Raw genomic sequence first — 19,508 nt, 5'->3', positions numbered from 1 at the left:
GTCACTGTTGTAATGTAGGAAACACAGCAGCCAGTTTGCGCACAGCAAGCTCCCATAAACAGCAATGTGATAATGACCAGATAATCTGTTTTTGCTATGAAGGATGAATATTGGTCCCAGGACACCGGGGAGAACTCCCCTGCTCTTCTTCGAAATAGTGCAATGGGATCGTTTACATCCACCTGAGAGAGCAGACGGGGCTTCGGTTTAACGTCTCATCTGAAAGAACTTAATAGCAGACTCTTGAAATAGACATTAAAGTAAAGTTGTCCCCTGGTCCTGGCTAAGTGTGTAGTACAGTGCAAGCCACAATTAAGTGACACCCCCCATTCCCCCCTTCCCTCAGACTGTGTCAATTCCCAGGAGACTGTGACAGCAACATTCAATGGTACTATGTGACCCTGTACATTTGGACCCCGGTGATCCTGAAGCAGAAAATCGTCAATCACTGAAGCTACCATCTTGTACCAGAGTAGATTCTAATGCTCAAATAGTAGTGCAGTTTGGACATTATTTGATTTTTGCACAGTAACACATTCTCTGCTGCCCCCACACCCAGCCCCCCTACATAAAAATAGACAGTAAAGCGACAACCTCGTTATACAGTAATGTTAGCTACGTAAAAGCTAGTAATATCTAAAAAATTTAATTTTTTTTTAAAGTTCTGTCAACTAGCACCGCTCCCTAAAAAAGGAAGTGATCTTTGTTTCGAAGGTTCCGCTGTACATTAAAATGAGGCTTTATTTGATGTCTATTTCTGAATACAGTTTCTCAAACCAACATCGGGACCGGTTCCTTTTCCAGTGGTTAGTCCATCATTTTCACTGGCTGTTTGGAATGCACGATGTACATAAAGGTCTGTGCAATGTTAAAGTCGGGAGGCAGTCCTCCATCTTTGTGCATCTCCACGTGTTTGATCATAAGGTTCAAGGTGGGACAGTATTTCTGGCAAACTGTGCAGCAATACATGAGGGCGCCCGAGTGGGTCTTTAGATGGTTTTTGACGGTCGAACGGCCCCGGAAGAACTTGTGGCACAGTTTGCATTCATAGGGTTTCTCTCCGGAGTGGATTCGCAGGTGGTACTGAAACTCGCTTGAATGGGAAAACCTCTTCCCACAAAATTCGCATTCATACCAGTTCCCTTTGGTGTTGGTCTTGCCGTGGTTTGTGGGAAGAATCAGAAGGGCCTCTTGGTGTAGACCAGGCACGTGTCCATCACTAGTAGACTCGTCTGATGGCGACGTCGTTAAGGTCTTTTTGAGCCATTGGTGTTGGGCAAGGAGACCTTTCGTGCCGTCTAAGCTATGCCTCTTGTGTATCTTCACGTGGTTTTGATAAGAGGCTTCTAACCGGAACTTCCGGCTGCAAAAATTACATTCATATAAATACTCCATACCCTGGTGTGAGGCCATGTGTTGCTCTAGAATAGTTCGATCTACAAAGCTATTACCACATATAGAACAGGAAAAGATAGATATGTTCATGTGGGACAAAACATGCCACATTAGGCTACAGACAGATCGGGACGGCTGCTCACAGACACAGCAGGAGAGACTTTTCATGTCCAGATGAGAGAGGATATGTTCTTTCACAGCCAGGTAGTCTTTGGTCATGGCCTTTCCACAGACAGCACAAAAAAGTTCCATGGGAGAGCCCCCAAAATTGGCTTCAGCTGGAAGCATGGCATTTGGCTGGACAATAATGTTCGTATCGTACGGTTTGGCTTTCCGGTGTCCAGCCACTTGCCACTGCGTCACAAACTTCATCTCACACATGTCGCAGGAGAAGAGGAAGATTCCGACATGAGACAAAACGTGGGTGATCCGAGAGCTGCGGTCAGTGAACTTCGCACCACACACAATGCACAGCCCCTCTTTCGCATCAATGTGCAGCTTGCCGTGTTGCCGAATCAATCCGATGTTGGCCGGTAAGACCTTCCCACACACCTGGCATGGCTGGCTCTTGCCTTCACTGTTGCCATCCTTAACACCGGCAAGATTGTCATCTTCGCTGTCGTCGGTTAGCTCAATGACCTCTTCAGAAGGACCTCTGCTCTCTTGATGGTCATCGAAATTAAGGCCATCGTGCTCAATCCCTTCAAACTGCATGCATTCTATTTCCTTCATTGAATGATCTTGGAGGTCAACATTGTTACCAACACAGGGACTACTACTCTCCTTGAGAGGTTCCCCCGCCATCATTAAGCCAGTTTGATTATAATATCCATTACTCTGTATCTCATACAGCTCACACGGGCCTTTACTCGAGGCCAGAGACGTATTTTCAGTCGACGTGGATTGACTGTACTCCATCTCCAGGTTATCTTCAGTCTTTGTTGACTGCTGGTACATCACGGGCAGACTCGGACCATTTTCATTCACCAGATTTCGCTCCTCACTTTTAAAACTCTCTCCAATTTCAACCTGCATGATGTAACTCCTGTTCTGACAGAACGGTGGGCCTGGGACTCTGGTGTCTGGCACGGGGGGGGGATTTTGGTCATTCGAGGCCCCGGTGAGAGGTGGGTAGGCTTCGGCGGGTTTGGAGGTTTGGGTTTTTTCCAAGTCGGGGAAGGTGGAGTAACAGGCCTTCAGCAGATCCTGCATTCCCAGCTTCTCCGCCATCTCATAGATAACACCCACATTGATGAGGTCGGTGAAAAGCTCCGCCGTGTAGATGAAATTCAAGATTCTTTCGAAGTTTGCTGGGGTGATAAAATCGACGACGTACGTTCTTGCGGTGTTTACCTCGGAATTGAGAAAGAGCTTCTGGAAATAGCCAGCGGCACACGCCAACACCGACTTGTGTGCGGAAAATGTCCGGTTGCCGACCACAATGATCACATCGCACATGGTCTCAGAGAGCCGAAACTTATTGAGTTCCTTCAGGAGGTTATTAGGGTGGTCAGCACTGTGCAGTTTAATTCTCATACCCATTCTTTCTGGTCGTGCTTTGGAAAATTACCGCTAAACACAAATTGGCAGGCCAATAAAGCACTCTACCTTGCACCTTTCCATGAAAGATATGTTGTGTAAAGGTACGTCTGCAAATGAAAACAGTTACGTTAGTTGCAATGCAAGATACTACAAATATAACATTTTTCAATGCCTCATGTATCTTTTCATAGAATCATAGACATATTCAGCACAGAAGAAGGCCATGCAGCCCATTGTGTTCATGCTGGCTGGAAAAAAGAGCTATCCAGTCTAATTCCACTTTTCAGCTCTTGGTCCGTAGCCCTTGAAGCGCACATCCAAGTACATTTTAAAATGCATGAGTATTCCTGCCTCTATCACCCTTTCAGGCAGTGAGTTCCGGACCCCCACCATCCTCTGGGTCGAAAAAAGTTCTCTTCAACTCCCCTCTAACCCTTCCACCAATTACTTTAAATCTAGGCCCCCTGGTTATTGACCTCTCTGCTAGGAGAAATAGGTCCTTCCTAAGCACTCTTATTGTGGCCCCTCATAATTTTATACACCTTGATTCAGTCGCCCCTCAGCCTCCTTTGTTCCTACTGGGCACAGTAGCCTAGTGGTTACGTTACTAGTAATCCGGAGGCCTGGACATAATCCAGCGACCCAGGTTCAAAAACCACCACTGCAGCTGGGGAACTTAAATTGAGTTTTTTAAATAAATCTGGAATAAAAAGCAAGTATCAGTAATGGTGACTATGAAACTCCTGGACTGTCGTAAAAACCCATCTGGTTCACTAATGTCCTTCAGGGAAGGAAACCTGCCGTTCTTACCCGGTCTGGCCTACATGTAACTCCAGCCCCACACTGTCTTAACTTTGAAATAGCTGAGGCGGCTCACCACCACCTTCTCAACTGCAATTGGGGATGGGCAATAAATGCTAGCCTTGTCGGTTGTCGCCCACATCTCGTGGACAAATAAATGTAAAAAAATTAACCCCAGCCTATCCAATCTTTCCTCATAGCTAAAATTCTCCAGTCCTGGTAACATCCTCCTAAATCTCACAAGAGCACAAGAAATAGGAGCAGGAGTAGGCCATTCGGCCCCTCGAGCCTGCTCCTCCATTCAATAAGATCACGGCTAATCTTCGACCTTAACTCCACTTTCCTGCACTGTCCCCATATTCCTGATTTGGGTGATGGGGGTCTGGAACTCATTGCCAGAAAGGTTGGTAGAGGCAGACACCCTCATTGCATTTAAAAAGTACTTGGATGTGCACTTGAAGTGCCGTAACCTACAGGGCTACAGACCGAGAGCTGGAAAGTGGGATTAGGCTGGAAAGCTGTTTGTCGGCCAGCACAGACACGATGGGCCGAAATGTCCTCCTCCCGTGCTGTAAATTTCTATGATTCTCTTAATATCCAAAAATCTATCCATCTTGTCTTGAATATACTCAAAGACTGAGCCTCCACAGCCCTCTGAGTGAAGGAGTTTCTCCTCATCTCAGTCCTCAATGGCCTGAGACTGTGTTCTGAGCAAGAGAAGTTCCCTTTAAATTAAGAAAAGTTGATTGCCAGGTTCCTTGTCCTGGATCAGAAATTCGATTCCCTTCCCCAGGCTGTGGCCAGCCCAGGAATTTCTGGAGAAGAGGATGTCGCCTTCCCGCTTATCTTCAAGCCGGAGCACAGGCGCCGGGGTCCAGCCCGGTGGGGGTGGGCACAGTGCCGAGGGCCACACGGTCACTGCCCGGGCCGGGGATCCCGGGCTCTGGGTACTGAGTGCGGGCCCGGGAGGCGCTCGGTTCCCCGCACAGTCCCCGCGGTAACAAAGGCCAAAGCTCGCACCTCAGACATCTTGTTTTCCCCCCTTCCTTCCCCCAGTGCCGGCCTCCTCCCCCCCGCCCGCCGGCCGGCCGGGGACTGGAGACCGGGACCAGATTAGGCCCTGCTCCGCCATCCCCATGGCTGCTGCCGACCCGCTCCAGGCCAGCCAGCCCACCCCGCCTCGCCCTGGTCCGCTTACCGGCTTACAAACAACTTAAAGCCTGTTGACAACCATAGCAACCCGGGCACCGCCGCACGGACCTCGACCACAGAGCCTGCCTCACACAAATCGGCAAAGAGATTCCGCCGGGAGACTCGCACTGCCGCCGGAGGGGCAGCGCCGCTCTGCCGGCGGGAGGTCTCCATACACTACCCGCCAGCGCCGCCCTACCGGCGGGAGGTCTCCATATACTACCTGCCAGCGCCGCCCTACCGGCGGGAGGTCTCCATACACCGCCAGCCAGCGCCGCCCTACCGGCGGGAGGTCTCCATACACCGCCAGCCAGCGCCGCCCTACCGGCGGGAGGTCTCCATACACCGCCAGCCAGCGCCGCCCTACCGGCGGGAGGTCTCCATACACTACCCGCCAGCCAGCGCCGCCCTACCGGCGGGAGGTCTCCATACACCGCCAGCCAGCGCCGCCCTACCGGCGGGAGGTCTCCATACACCGCCAGCCAGCGCCGCCCTACCGGCGGGAGGTCTCCATACACTACCCGCCAGCCAGCGCCGCACTGTCGGCGGGAGGTCTCCATACACTACCCGCCAGCCAGCGCCGCACTGTCGGCGGGAGGTCTCCATACACTACCCGCCAGCCAGCGCCGCCCTACCGGCGGGAGGTCTCCATACACTACCCGCCAGCCAGCGCCGCACTGTCGGCGGGAGGTCTCCATACACTACCCGCCAGCGCCGCCCTACCGGCGGGAGGTCTCCATACACCGCCAGCCAGCGCCGCCCTACCGGCGGGAGGTCTCCATACACTACCCGCCAGCGCCGCCCTACCGGCGGGAGGTCTCCATACACTACCCGCCAGCGCCGCCCTACCGGCGGGAGGTCTCCATACACTACCCGCCAGCGCCGCCCTACCGGCGGGAGGTCTCCATACACTACCCGCCAGCGCCGCCCTACCGGCGGGAGGTCTCCATACACTACCCGCCAGCGCCGCCCTACCGGCGGGAGGTCTCCATACACTACCCGCCAGCGCCGCCCTACCGGCGGGAGGTCTCCATACACCGCCAGCCAGCGCCGCACTGCCGGCCGGGAGCTCTCATTACCTCTCTGTACGTAGAATGGGTGATGTTGTCGTCCAACGACAGGGTATGGCTCAGAGACGTGCACCATATACAGTAGACACTTCAAATCGTTAGAGAAATACCACCAACAATAGCAAGATCCTGCAAATGCCCTGGGAGGACAGACGCACCATCAACATAGGCAGTCCCTCGAAATCAGGGAACGCTAAAAGTGAGTTCTCAGGTAACTGAACAGTCCAAACGGGAATTACAGTCCCTGTCACAGGTGGGGCAGATAGTCGTTGAGGGAAGGGGTGGGTGGGACTGGTTTGCCGCACGCTCCTTTCGCTGCCTGCGCTTGGTTTCTGCATACTCTTGGCGATGAGACTTGAGGTGCTCAGTGCCCTCCCGGATGCTCTGCCTCCACTTAGGGCGGTCTTTGGCCAGGGACTCCCAGGTGTCAGTAGTGAAGTTGCACTTTATCAGGGAGGCTTTGAGGGTGTCCTTGAAACGTTTCCTCTGCCCACCTGGGGCTCGCTTGCCATGAAGGAGTTCCGAATAGAGCGCTTGCTTTGGGAGTCTCGTGTCTGGCATGCGAACTATGTGGCCTGCCCAGCAGAGCTGGTCAAGTGTGGTCGGTGCTTCAATGCTGGGGATGTTGGCCTGATCGAGGACACTAACGTTGGTGCATCTATCCTCCCAGGGGATTTGCAGGATCTTGCGGAGACATTGTTGGTGGTATTTCTCCAGCGAGTTGAGGTGTCTACTGTATATGGCCCATGTCTCTGAGCCATAGACGAGGGTGGGTATCTCCAAGCCCTGTAGACCATGAGCTTGGTGGCAGATTTGAGTGCCTGATCTTCGAACACTTTTTTCCTCAGGCGGCTGAAGGCTGCGCTGGCGCACTGGAGGTGGTGTTGAATCTCGGCGTCGATGTCTGCCCTTGTTGCTAATAGGCTCCCGAGGTATGGAAAGTGGTCCACGTTGTCCAGGGCCATGCCATAGATCTTGATGACTGGGGGGCAGTGCTGTGTGGTGGGATCGGGCTGGTGAAGGACCTTTGTCTTACGGATATTTAGTGTAAGGCCCATTATTTCTTACGCCTCAGTGAAGATGTTGACTACAACTTGGAGTTCAGTCTCATAGAAACATAGAAACTAGGTGCAGGAGTAGGCTATTTGGTCCTTCGAGCCTGCACCACCATTCAATAACATCATGGCTGATCATCACCTCAGTACCCCTTTCCTGCTTTTTCTCCATACCCCTTGATGCCTTTAGCCGTAAGGGCCATATCTAACTCCCTCTTGAATATATCCAATGAACTGGCATCAACAACTCTCTGCGGTAGAGAATTCTACAGGTTAAGATCTCTCCGAGTGAAGAAGTTTCTCCTCATCTCAATCCTAAATGGCTTACCCTTTATCCTTAGACTGTATCCCCTGTTTCTGGACTTCCCTAACATCGGGAACATTCTTCCTGCGTCTAACCTGTCCAGTCCCGTCAGTATTTTATATGTTTCGATGAGATCCCCTCTCATTCTTCTAAACTCCAGTGAATACAGGCCCAGTCAATCCAGTCTCTCCTCATATGTCAGTCCTGCCATCCCGGGAATCAGTCTGGTGAACCTTCGCAGCACTCCCTCAATAGCAAGAACGTCCTTCCTCAGATTAGGAGACCAAAACTGAACATAATATTCCAAGGCCGTGTACAACTGCAGTAAGACATCCCTGCTCCTATACTCAAATCCCCTAGCTCTGAAGGTCAACATGCCATTTGCCTTCTTCACCACCTGCTGTACCTGCATGCCAACTTTCAATGACAGATATACCATGACACCCAGGTCTCGTTGCACCTCCCCTTTTCCTAACCTGCCGCCATTCAGATAATATTCTGCCTTCGTGTTTTTGCCACCAAAGTGGATAACCTCACATTTATCCACATTATACTGCATCTGCCATGCATTTGCCCACTCACCTAACCTGTCCAAGTCACCATGCAGCCTCTTAGCATCCTCTTCGCAGCTCACACCGCAACCCAGCTTAGTGTCATCTGCAAACTTGGAGATATTACACTCAATTCCTTCATCTAAATCATTGATGTATATTGTAAATAGCTGGGGTCCCAGCACTGAGCCCTGCAGCACCCCACTAGTCACTGCTTCTGAAAAGGACCCGTTTATCCCGACTCTCTGCTTCCTGTCTGCCAACCAGTTCTCTATCCATGTCAATACATTACCCCCAAGACCATGTGCTTTACTTTTGCACACCAATCTCTTGTGTGGGACCTTGTCAAAAGCCTTTTCAAAGTCCAAATACACCACATCCACTGGTTCTCCCCTGTCCACTGTACTAGTTACATCCTCAAAAAATTCTAGAAGATTTGTCAAGCATGATTTCCCTTTCATAAATCCATGCTGACTTGGACGATCCTGTCACTGCTTTCCAAATGCGCTGCTATTTCATCTTTAATAATTGATTCCAACATTTTCCCCACTACTGATGTCAGGCTAACCGGTCTATAATTCCCCGTTTTCTCTCTCCCTCCTTTCTTAAAAAGTGGTGTTACATTAGCTACACTCTAGTCCATAGGAACTGATCCAGAGTCGATAGACTATTGGAAAATATCGGCAATGCATCCACTATTTCTAGGGCCACTTCCTTGAGTACTCTGGGATGCAGACTATCAGGCCCTGGGGATTTATTGGCCTTCAATCCCATCAATTTCCTTAATACAATTTCATGACTAATAAGGATTTCCTTCAGTTCCTCCTTCCCACTAGAGCCTCTGTCCCCTAGTATTTCCGGAAGGTTATTTGTGTCTTCCTTCATGAAGACAGAACAAAAATATTTGTTCAATTGGTCTGCCATTTCTTTGTTCCCCATTATAAATTCACCTGATTCTGACTGCAAGGGACCCAAGTTTGTCTTCACTAATCTTTTTCTCTTCACATATCTATAGAAGCTTTTGCAGTCAGTTTTTATGTTCCCAGCAAGCTTCCTCTCATACTCTATTTTCCCCCTCCTAATTAAACCCTTTGTTCTCCTCTGCTGAATTCTAAATTTCTCCCAGTCTTCAGGTTTGCTGCTTTTTCTGGTTAATTTATATGCCTCTTCCTTGGATTTTACACTATCCTTAATTTCCCTTGTTAGCCATGGTTGAGCCACCTTCCTCGTTTTATTTTTACTCCAGACAGGGATGTACAATTGTTGAAGTTCATCCATGTGATCTTTAAATGTTTGCCATTACTATCCAATGTCAGCCCTTTAAGTATCATTCGCCAGTCTATTCTAGCCAATTCACGTCTCATACCATTGAAGTTACCTTTCCCTAAGTTCAGGAACTTGTCTCTGAATTAACTGTGTCACTCTCCAGCTTAATAAAGAATCCTACCATATTATGGTCACTCTTTCCCAAGGGGCCTTGCACAACAAGATTGCTAATTAGTCCTTTCTCATTACACATCACCCAGTCTAGGATGGCCAGCCCTCTAGTTGGTCCCTGAATGTGCACAGATGCATGTGTCGTCCGCGTACTGTAGTTCGACGACAAAGGTTGGAACGGTCTTGGATCTAGCCTGGAGGCGACGAAGGTTGAACAGGTTCCCACTGGTTCTGTAGTTTAGTTTCACTCAGCGGGGAGCTTGTTGAGTGTGAGGTGGAGCATTGCAACGAGGAAGATTGAGAAGAGGGTTGGCGCGATGACGCAGCTCTGCTTGACCCCGGTCCGGACGTGGATTGGGTCTGTAATAGACGCACCAACATCAGTGTCCTCGATCAGGCAAACATCCCCAGCATCGAAGCACTGACCGCACTCAACCAGCTCCATTGGGTGGGCCACATCGTCTGCATGCTTGACACAAGACTCCCAAAGCAAGCGCTCTACTCGGAACTCCTACACAGCAAGTGAGCCCAGGTGGGCAGAGAAAACATTTCAAGGGCACCTTCAAAGCCTCCCTGATAAAGTGCAACTTCCCCACTGACACCTGGGAGTCCCTGGCCAAAGACCACCCTAAGTGGAGGAAGTGCATCTGGGAGGGCGCTGAGCACCTCGAGTCTCGTTGCCGAGAGCATGCAGGAAACAAGCGGCAAGCCAGACTCCCCACCCACCCTTTCCTTCAACAACTGTCTGTCCCACCTGTGACAGAGACTGTAATTCCCGTATTGGACTGTTCAGTCACCAAATAACTCACTTTAAGAGTGGAAGCAAGCCTTCCTCGATTTCAAGGGACTGCCCATGATGATGAAGATGACAGGCCAGGAGCACTTACTGCAGCTAGTATCGCAAAGCTAGTTCTCTTATGGGACCAGATCCCACCAGAAATCACCCTCTGCACTGTGGATACTGATGCATTGCCATCATTCTCACTGTTCCTATTCAATTCTTCATTCCTGTCCCTCTTTCTCCTCCTCCACTTCTGCATCTCTCTTTTCCTTCCCTTCTGTCTATTTTTGTTTCTTCGCCAATTCTCTCTCCTTTACTTGTTTTCTTCCCTCCTCTATTACTTCTGTTTCTAATTCTTTCACTTCTGTGATTGAGTTCAAATGTTCACGCCGAGTTTTGATGCAAAAGAAATCACAGTCAAGTTCAAAAAGGATTTAGTGCTGCTCCGTTATTAATGTTCTCCTATGGTTTATCACTGTTATTCTGCAGTCCTTTCCCATCCCAATCACAAGGTTATGTTCTGTGAATGGCCAATATTGCTATTAACTATTGTAAAATCATGGAATGTTATGTGTCCTCTAACTTTAAAATGTAGTGTTGTTTATTAGACTCAAAAGGGAAGTAGCCTTAATTGACATTCTGGGACGTCTGTGCCCTGAGCACTTGCACAGAGAGACATCGAGAGGTTGTTGGGTCTTGGACTCTGCAGCATCTTCAGTTAACTGACAGAGTAACAGCTGTGGGGAAACTCCTGAACTCAAATCCCAGACACCTAAAAGAGGGACAGGTCTTCAGAGGGAAAAGTCCATGGAGGGATTTCAAACACAGGAAAGATGATTGCATGGATGAGTTTAAAAATTTTGCCGGAAATTATGTCATTTTTAACGTGGTTATGACGTTAGAAACCTTTATTTTTCAGTAATAGATCCTCCTGTGGAATTTCTGACCATCCCCATGACGGACATTTCCCGTTTTTCTAAGTCTGTTAATACAATTGGCTTTGCAGGTGTGATTAATGTTTCAGCAAGCATTTTGTAAGTAAATCGCATTGATTTCCAATGTGCAAAGCTACTTATTGCCAATCAGATCTAGAAACGAGCAAAGTCAAGTGGAGATCAGCACCATTCTCAGCAAAATGCACAATTGCAGAATTTGATCCAAAAATAGAAACCCATCTTTCAGTAACACTTGAAATGTGAATTTTGGCAAGAAACCTATTTTAATAGTAAATGTTTAAAATAGATAACAAATCTCTATGCCCCAATATTCCAAGGCTTAGAGCCTCACTGGCACCAGGCCATGTTGGAAAATTGGGCTTCCGATTTTACGCATTGCATTTGCAACATGCCCAATTTTCTGATGCCTCACAAGGCCCTGCATGTGCAGTCTGCATTTACATTGAATATTTATTCAAATAGGATCCCTTGTGGATTCTGGAGCCAGGCCGACTCAAACAGGCGTAAGGTGGATATTATGATGAACCTCTATACTGGTTCGGCCTCAACTGGAGCATTGTATCTAATTCTGGGCACCGCATTTTAAGAAGGATGTGAAGGCCTTAGAGAGAGTGCAGAAAAGATTGACAAGAATGGTTCCAGGGATGAGGGGCTTCGGTTACATGGATAGACTGGAGAAGCAAAGGGTAATGGTTGATGGTTGCCGGGTGTTTTTGTGACTGGAAGGATGTTTCCAGTGGGGTTCCGCAGGGCTCAGTACTAGGTCCCTTACTTTTTGTGGTATACATCAATGATCTAGATTTGAATATAGGGGGTATGATTAAGAAGTTTGCAGATGATACAAAAATTGGCTAAGTGGTTGATAATGAAGAAGAAAGCTGCGGACTGCAGGAAGATATCAATCAATTGGTCAGGTGGACAGAACAGTGGCAAATGGAATTTAATCCAGAGAAGTGTGAGGTAATGCATTTGAGGAGGGCTAACAAGGAATACACATTAAATGGTAGGACATTGAAAAGTGTAGAGGAACAAAGTGACCTGGGAGTGCATGTCCACAGATCCCTGAAGGTAGCAGGCAAGGTGGATAAGGTGGTTAAGAAGGCATACGGAATGCTTGCCTTTATTAGCTGAGGGATAGAATATAAGAGCAGATGGGTTATGCTTGAACTGTATAAAACACTGGTTAGGCCACAGCTGGAGTACTGCATGCAGTTCTGGTCATTGTATTACAGGAAGGACGTGATTGCACTGGAGAGGGTACAGAGGAGATTTACGAGGATGTTGCCGGGAGTGGAGAATCTTAGCTATGAGGACAAATTGGATAGACTGGGTTTGTTTTCCTTGAAACAGAGGAGGCTGAGGGGAGACCTCATTGAGGTGTATAACATTATGAGGCGCCTAGGTATATAGTGGATAGAAAGGGCCTATTTCCCTAAGCAGAGGGGTCAAAAACCAGGGGGTATACATTTAAAGTAATTGGTGGGAGGTTTAGAGGGGATTTGAGGGGAAATGTCTTCACGCAGAGGGTGGTGGTGGTCTGGAACTCACTGCCTGAAAGGGTGTTAGAGGCAGAAACCCTCACCACATTTAAAAAATACTTGGAAGTGCACTTGAAGTGCTGTAACCTACAGGGTTACGGACTGAGAGCTGGAAAGTGGGATTAAGCTGGGTAGCCTCTTGTTGGCCCGGACACGATGGGCCGAAATGGCCTCCTTCCATGCTGTAAACTTCTATGATTCTATGATTAAGCTGGGGTTGTTCTCCTTGGAGCAGAGAAGGTTAAGAGGAGATTTGATAGAGGTTTTCAAAATCATGAGGGGTCTGGACGGAGTAGATAGAGAGAAACTGTTCCCATTGGGGGAAAGGTCGAGAACCAGAGGACACAGATTTAAGGTGATTGGCAGAAGAACCAAAGGTGACATAAGGAATAACTTGTTTATGCAGCGAGTGGTTAGGATCTGGAATGTGCTGCCTGAGAGATGGTGGAGGCAGACTCAATCACAGCTTTCAAAGGGGAGTTCGATAAGTACCTGAAAGAAACAAAATTACAGAGCTGCGGAGAAAGGGCGCGGGACTGGGATAGCTGAGAATCGGCACGGGCTCGACGGGCCGAATGGCCTTCTTCTGTGCCGTGATCATTCTATGATTCTGTGTCCTGTTGGCTGTTAAACGATTAGATTTGTGTGCGTTTCCTGTTCAATTTTGCTGCATTTGGCTTCACATACATTCATTGGTTTTGCCATTTTTGTGGGGGAGGGGCTTTGATGCCAATGCTTTCCTTCATTATTCCTGGTTGCTGCTGACATTTAAATCACACCATCTAAAGTGGTGAGCATCAGCATTGCATTCAGGATTCTGAATGTGCTGGGTGCTTTAGATGAGGAAGAAGAGTTCACGAGGGACGAACAAGTGCAGGTGCAATCACACTTGAGGTGCTTCTCCGCACCCATCACTACTCTGGAATCCCTCTGCACATACCTGGGCACATTAGAGGAGACCAGTCTTCACAAAGTGACAGAGTTATACCATCTACTGCAGGGTGACCATCACGGCCCTTCCTGTAATTAGTGACGGTTACCACAGCATGAAGCTCGTGTACTACTATAAGAACGTAAGAAATAGGAGCAGGAGTAGGCCATTTGGCCCTTCGAGCCTGCTTCGCCATTCAATAAGATCATGGCTGATCTGATCAGGGACTCAGCTCCAGTTCCCTGCCCGCTCCCCATAACCCCTTATTCCTTTATCGTTTAAGAAACTGTCTATTTCTGTCTTAAATTTATTCAATGTCCCAGCTTCCACAGCTCTCTGAGGCAGCGAATTCCACAGATTTACAACCATCTGAGAGAAGAAATTTATCCGAATCTCCGTTTTAAATTAGCGGCCCCTTATCCCCTTATTCTAAGTTTATGCCCTCTAGTTCTAGTATCCCCGTCAGTGGAAATATCCTCTCTACATCCACCTTGTCAAGCCCACTCATTATCTTATACGTTTCGATTCTTCTGAATTCCAATGAGTAGAGGCCCAACCTACTCAACCTTTCCTCATAAGTCAACCACCTCATTTCCGGAATCAACCGAGTAAACCTTCTCTGAACTGCCTCCAAAGTAAGTATATCCTTTAGTAAATATGGAAACCAAAACTGCACGTAGTATTCCAGGTGTGGCCTCACCAATACCCTGTATAACTGTAGTAAGACTTCCCTGCTTTTATACTCCATCCCCTTTGCAATAAAGGCCAAGATACCATTGGCCTTCCTGATCACTTGCTGTACCTGCAAACTATCCTTTCATGTTTCATGCACAAGTACCCCCAGGTTCCGCTGTACTGCAGCACTTTGCAATCTTCCCCATTAAATAATAACTTGCTCTTTGATTTTTCCTGCCAAAGTGCATGATTTCACACTTTCCAACATTATACTCCATCTGCCAAAATTTTGCCCACTCACTTAGCCTGCCTATGTCCTTTTGCAGATACTTTGTGTTCTCCTCACACATTGCTTTTCCTCCCATCTTTGTATCATCAACAAACTTGGCTACGTTACTCTCGGTCCCTTCATCCAAGTCGTTTATATACATTGTAAATAGTTGGGGTCCCAGCACTGATCCCTGCGGCACCCCACTAGTTACTGATTGCCAACCGAAGAATGAACCATTTATCTTGACTCTCTGTTTTCTGTTAGTTAGCCAATCCTCTATCCATACTAATATATTACTCCCAATCCCGTGAACTTTTATCTTGTGGAGTAACCTTTTATGTGGCACCTTGTCAAATGTCTTCTGGAAGTCGAAATACACCACATCCACTGGTTCCCCTTTATCCACCCTGTTTGTTACATCCTCAATGAATTCCAGCAAATTTGTCAAACATGACTTCCCCTTCATAAATCCATGCTGACTCTGCCTGACCGAATTTTGCTTTTCCAAATGTCCTGCTACTGCTTCTTTAATAATGGACTCCAACATTTTCCCCAACCGCAGATGTTAGGCTAACTGGTCTATAGTTGCCTGCTTTTTGTCTGCCTCCTTTTTTAAATTGGGGCGTTACATTTGCAGTTTTCCAATCTGCTGGGACCGCCCCAGAATCCAGGGAATTTTGGTAAATTTCAACCAATGCATCCACAATCCCATCCGCTACTTCTCTTAAGGCCATTGGATACCAGCTTCCTCCAAACCACCTCAGGGTGCATGTCTCAGGCAGTCTGCAGAGCACACCTCTATCACCATGGTAATTGCTATGTTTGCAACAGCTAACATCTTCATCACTTTCCCCGTGGAAAGAAGGCCTCGGCTGGACAGGACGTGGAGCCTGATGGTCGGCTTTATTCCAGTCCAAGCGAGGCGTCCAAGATGGCATCAGGGTTATTCATATTAACCCCAGGGTCTACAGGATTAGAAATGTTATATGACATTCTTCAGGAAGCGGCCATGATGCCATCAGTGAGTGGCAGTCCACAGAGGCCGTACAATTTATTCACGCGATGTGGGCGTAGCTGGCGTTTATTGCCCATCCCTAATTGCCGCCTTCTTGAACCGCTACAGTCCATGATACTTTTGTAGCGGTTTGGTACAAGAGAGTGCAGAGGGCAGTTAAGAGTCAACCCCATTGCTGTGGGTCTGGAGGGTAAGAACGGCAGATTTCCTTCCCTAAAAGGCATTAGTGTACCAGATGGGGTATTAACTATCTGGTAGCTTCATAATCACCATTACTGACACTGGCTTTTTATTCCAGATTTATTGAATGAACTGAATTTAAATTCCCCATCTGCCATGATGGGATTTGAACTCCTGTCTCCCGATCATTAGTCCAGGTCTCTGCATTGCTAGTCCTGTAACAGAACCACTATAGTACCGTGCCCCGATAGAAGAAACATTGGGGGAAATGAGGAAATGGGTCTTAAGCACCGAGGACCTTCCTGTGCATCTGCAGCTTGCCGACCCCACTGAGAAACCCCCAACAACAGAGGAGGTCGCTTGCCTGGAAATCCGAGCATCTGTTTGCTGTTCCACATCGGCTAGCTCCACCTACAAGAAACGTGTGTATCCAGCTTCGGCACAATGTAAGTGTGTCCACAAGGGAAACAGTCATGTGCAGCACTTGAAATGCCCCCACCCCGCCCCAGTGGATGTGGGAGTTCCCAACTTGTGCCATGCTTGGTGGGTCCCAGAAGCAATGTGTATAAAAGTGCAGTGCAGACTTACCTTTACCTTCTTCCTGATACCAGCAACTCCTTCCTCAATCGCAGCCCGCGGCAAGGGGACCGGTGACTGCATGTATTCGCGCAGCAACCTCCCTCCATGCAGCCGGCACCTGTGCTTTTACTGGAGGGGCAGGGTCTTCAACCTCAAATAGGGTCACCCTCCCTCAGTGGCCTTTCTGCAGCAGCACCTCCAACTAATCAACAAAGGGAACGCATTTGCTCACACACCTCCGCAGTGCCATTGCGAGAACTTAGTCCACTTTTCTGTCCCCACCACAACTTTCCCCTTAACGGCTAGCTGCAGCCCTTTAAGAGCTGCTGGATGGCCGGATTTCCCCATCTCCAGCCAAAGGTGTTACAGTCCAAGCGCTCTACAGCAAGCGTTCCCTGTACTTGTATTCAAATTATGCATGGGATATTGGAAAAAACTTGACCAGGCCTGTCCACTTGTGTTTCTGCATTGGGCCAGCTCAATTGACTGTTCCCATTATTGGAAAATCTGGGCTTTATCTTTAACCATCAGTATATCCCTAAACAAACATTAAACACTGGCAAGAGTCTGTGCGCCATTATGTGAGCAAGTAAGTCATTCAGCTCAGGTTTTCTGCTGGAGTTAATGCATCAGCTTTAAGTAGTGTAAGTTGAGCCGCCATAATTTTCAGTGATGTCTTGCGATTTGGTCATTTGCATTCAAATACAGTGAAAGGTAATGACGATTTCTTCTCAATGATGGCCACTTGCAAATATAGTTAAGAATTCTTTTCACAAAAGTGTGCATGTGGAGGGGAGGAATTAATGCTCCTTGTGCTTTCTTGTAGAATAAAAATATTGTACGTGTCCAGACGCGAGTTATTATTTGTGTATTGGGGGAGAGTGAATAGAGGCACTCATTGCACACTGGTGAAAATAGTTCTGAATGTCAGCTTCACGCTCCACAAGAGGGCATAGCCTCAAACTTCAAAGAGGGAGGGTAAAAAAAAACAGAATGCAGATGAGGGGAAAGACATTTACGCAGCGAGTTGTTGTGATCTGGAACATGCTGCCTGAACAGGCGGTGGGAGCAGATTCAATAGTAACTCTGCAGGGATATACATAGAAACAGAAAATAGATGCAGGAGTAGGCCATTCGGCACTTCTAGCCTGCACCACCATTCAATGAGTTCATGGCTGAACATGCAACTTCAGTACCCCATTCCTGCTTTCTCGCCATACCCCTTGATCCCCCTAGTAGTAAGGACTTCATCTAACTCCTTTTTGAATATATTTAGTGAATTGGCATCAACAATTTTCTGTGGTAGAGAATTCCACAGGATCACCACTCTCTGGGTGAAGAAATTCCTCCTCATCTCGGTCCTAAATGGCTTACCCCTTATCCTTAGACTGTGTCCCCTGGGGAAAGAGCAGGTAGTGAGACTAACTGGAGTGCTCTTTCAAAGAGCCTGCACAAGCCCGATGAGCCAAATGGCCTTCTTCTGTGCTATATCATTCTATCAAAAATACAACTAAGATTTAACTACTGTATCTAGAGGGTGCTGACTATATGGATAAACTGCTGAGGGACACAGTGCAGGCTGATTGTTGAATTTGCTGCTACAGAGAGTGATGAAAAATTGGAGAGGTGTAGGAGAGGTATTAGAAACATAGAAACATAGAAAATAGGTGCAGGAGTAGGCCATTCAGCCCTGCTAGCCTGCACCGCCATTCAATGAGTTCATGGCTGAACATGCACTTCAGTACCCCCTTCCTGCTTTCTCGCCATACGCCTTGATCCCCCGAGTAGTAAGAACTTCATCTAACTCCCTTTTGAATATATTTAGTGAATTGGCCTCAACTACTTTCTGTGGTAGAGAATTCCACAGGTTCACCACTCTCTGGGTGAAGAAGTTTCTCCTCATCTCGGTCCTAAATGGCTTACCCTTTATCCTTAGATGGTGACCCCTGGTTCTGGACTTCCCCAACATTGGGAACATTCTTCCTACATCTAACCTGTCTAAAACCGTCAGAATTTTAAACGTTTCTATGAGGTCCCCTCTCATTCTTCTGAACTCCAGTGAATACAAGCCCAGTTGGTCCAGTCTTTCTTGATAGGTCAGTCCCACCATCCCGGGAATCAGTCTGGTGAATCTCCGCTGCACTCCCTCAATAGCAAGAATGTCCTTCCTCAAGTTAGGAGACCAAAACTGTACACAATACTCCAGGTGTGGCCTCACCAAGGCCCTGTACAACTGTAGCAACACCTCCCTGCCCATGTACTCAAATCCCCTCGCTATGAAGGCCAACATGCCATTTGCTTTCTTAACCGCCTGCTGTACCTGCATGCCAACCTTCAATGACTGATGTACCATGACACCCACCTCTCATTGCACCTCCCTTTTTCCTAATCTGTCACCATTCAGATAATAGTCTGTCTCTCTGTTTTTACCATCAAAGTGGATAACCTCACATTTATCCACATTATACTTCATCTGCCATGCATTTTCCCACTCACCTAACCTATCCAAGTCACTCTGAAGCCTCATAGCATCCTCCTCGCAGCTCACGCTGCCACCCAGCTTAGTGTCATCAGCAAATTTGGAGATACTACATTTAATCCCCTCGTCTAAGTCATTAATGTACAATGTAAACAGCTGGGGCCCCAGCACAGAACCTTGCGGTACCCCACTAGTCACTGCCTGCCATTCTGAAAAGTACCCATTTACTCCTACTCTTTGCTTCCTGTCTGACAACCAGTTCTCAATCCACTTCAGCACACTATCCCCAATCCCATGTGCTTTAACTTTGCACATTAATCTCTTGTGTGGGACCTTGTCGAAAGCCTTCTGAAAGTCCAAATATACCATATCAACTGGTTCTCCCTTGTCCACTTTACTGGAAACATCCTCAAAAAATTCCAGAATGATTGTCAAGCATGATTTCCCTTTCACAAATCCATGCTGACTTGGACCAATCATGTCACCATTTTCCAAATGCACTGCTATGGCATCCTTAATAATTGATTCCATCATTTTACCCACTACTGAGGTCAGGCTGACCGGTCTATAATTCCCTGTTTTCTCTCTCCCTCCTTTTTTAAAAAGTGGGGTTACATTGGCTACCAAACTCCATAGGAACTGATCCAGAGTCAAGGCCACCTCCTTAAGTACACTGGGATGCAGTCCATCAGGCCCTGGAGATTTATCGGCCTTCAATCCCATCAATTTCCCCAACACAATTTCCCGACTAATAAAC

At 47.8% G+C, this 19,508-nt stretch overlaps 1 protein-coding gene across 1 annotated transcript; it reads right to left on the bottom strand.

The window, feature by feature from the left end:
- Positions 1-669: 669 nt before the first annotated feature.
- LOC139241113 (zinc finger and BTB domain-containing protein 39-like) lies at positions 670-5,052 on the bottom strand. The gene is made up of 2 exons (XM_070869805.1): positions 4,937-5,052; positions 670-3,044 (listed from the first exon to the last, which is right to left on the bottom strand). Exon 2 carries the CDS (start codon positions 2,935-2,937, stop codon positions 808-810), a length of 2,130 nt encoding a protein of 709 aa, XP_070725906.1. The 5' UTR covers positions 2,938-3,044; positions 4,937-5,052; the 3' UTR covers positions 670-807.
- Positions 5,053-19,508: the final 14,456 nt, after the last annotated feature.

The sequence above is a fragment of the Pristiophorus japonicus genome, chromosome Y (assembly GCF_044704955.1).
Source record: "Pristiophorus japonicus isolate sPriJap1 chromosome Y, sPriJap1.hap1, whole genome shotgun sequence".
Lineage (NCBI taxonomy): Eukaryota > Metazoa > Chordata > Chondrichthyes > Pristiophoridae > Pristiophorus > Pristiophorus japonicus.
Note: the sequence above shows the minus strand (reverse complement) of the source record. Positions and strands in the feature narration are given on the sequence as shown.

Excerpts from the sequence above, each read along its gene's own strand:
- LOC139241113 (XM_070869805.1), bottom strand. The coding sequence starts at position 2,937 with ATGGGTATGAGAATTAAACTGCACAGTGCTGACCACCCTAATAACCTC.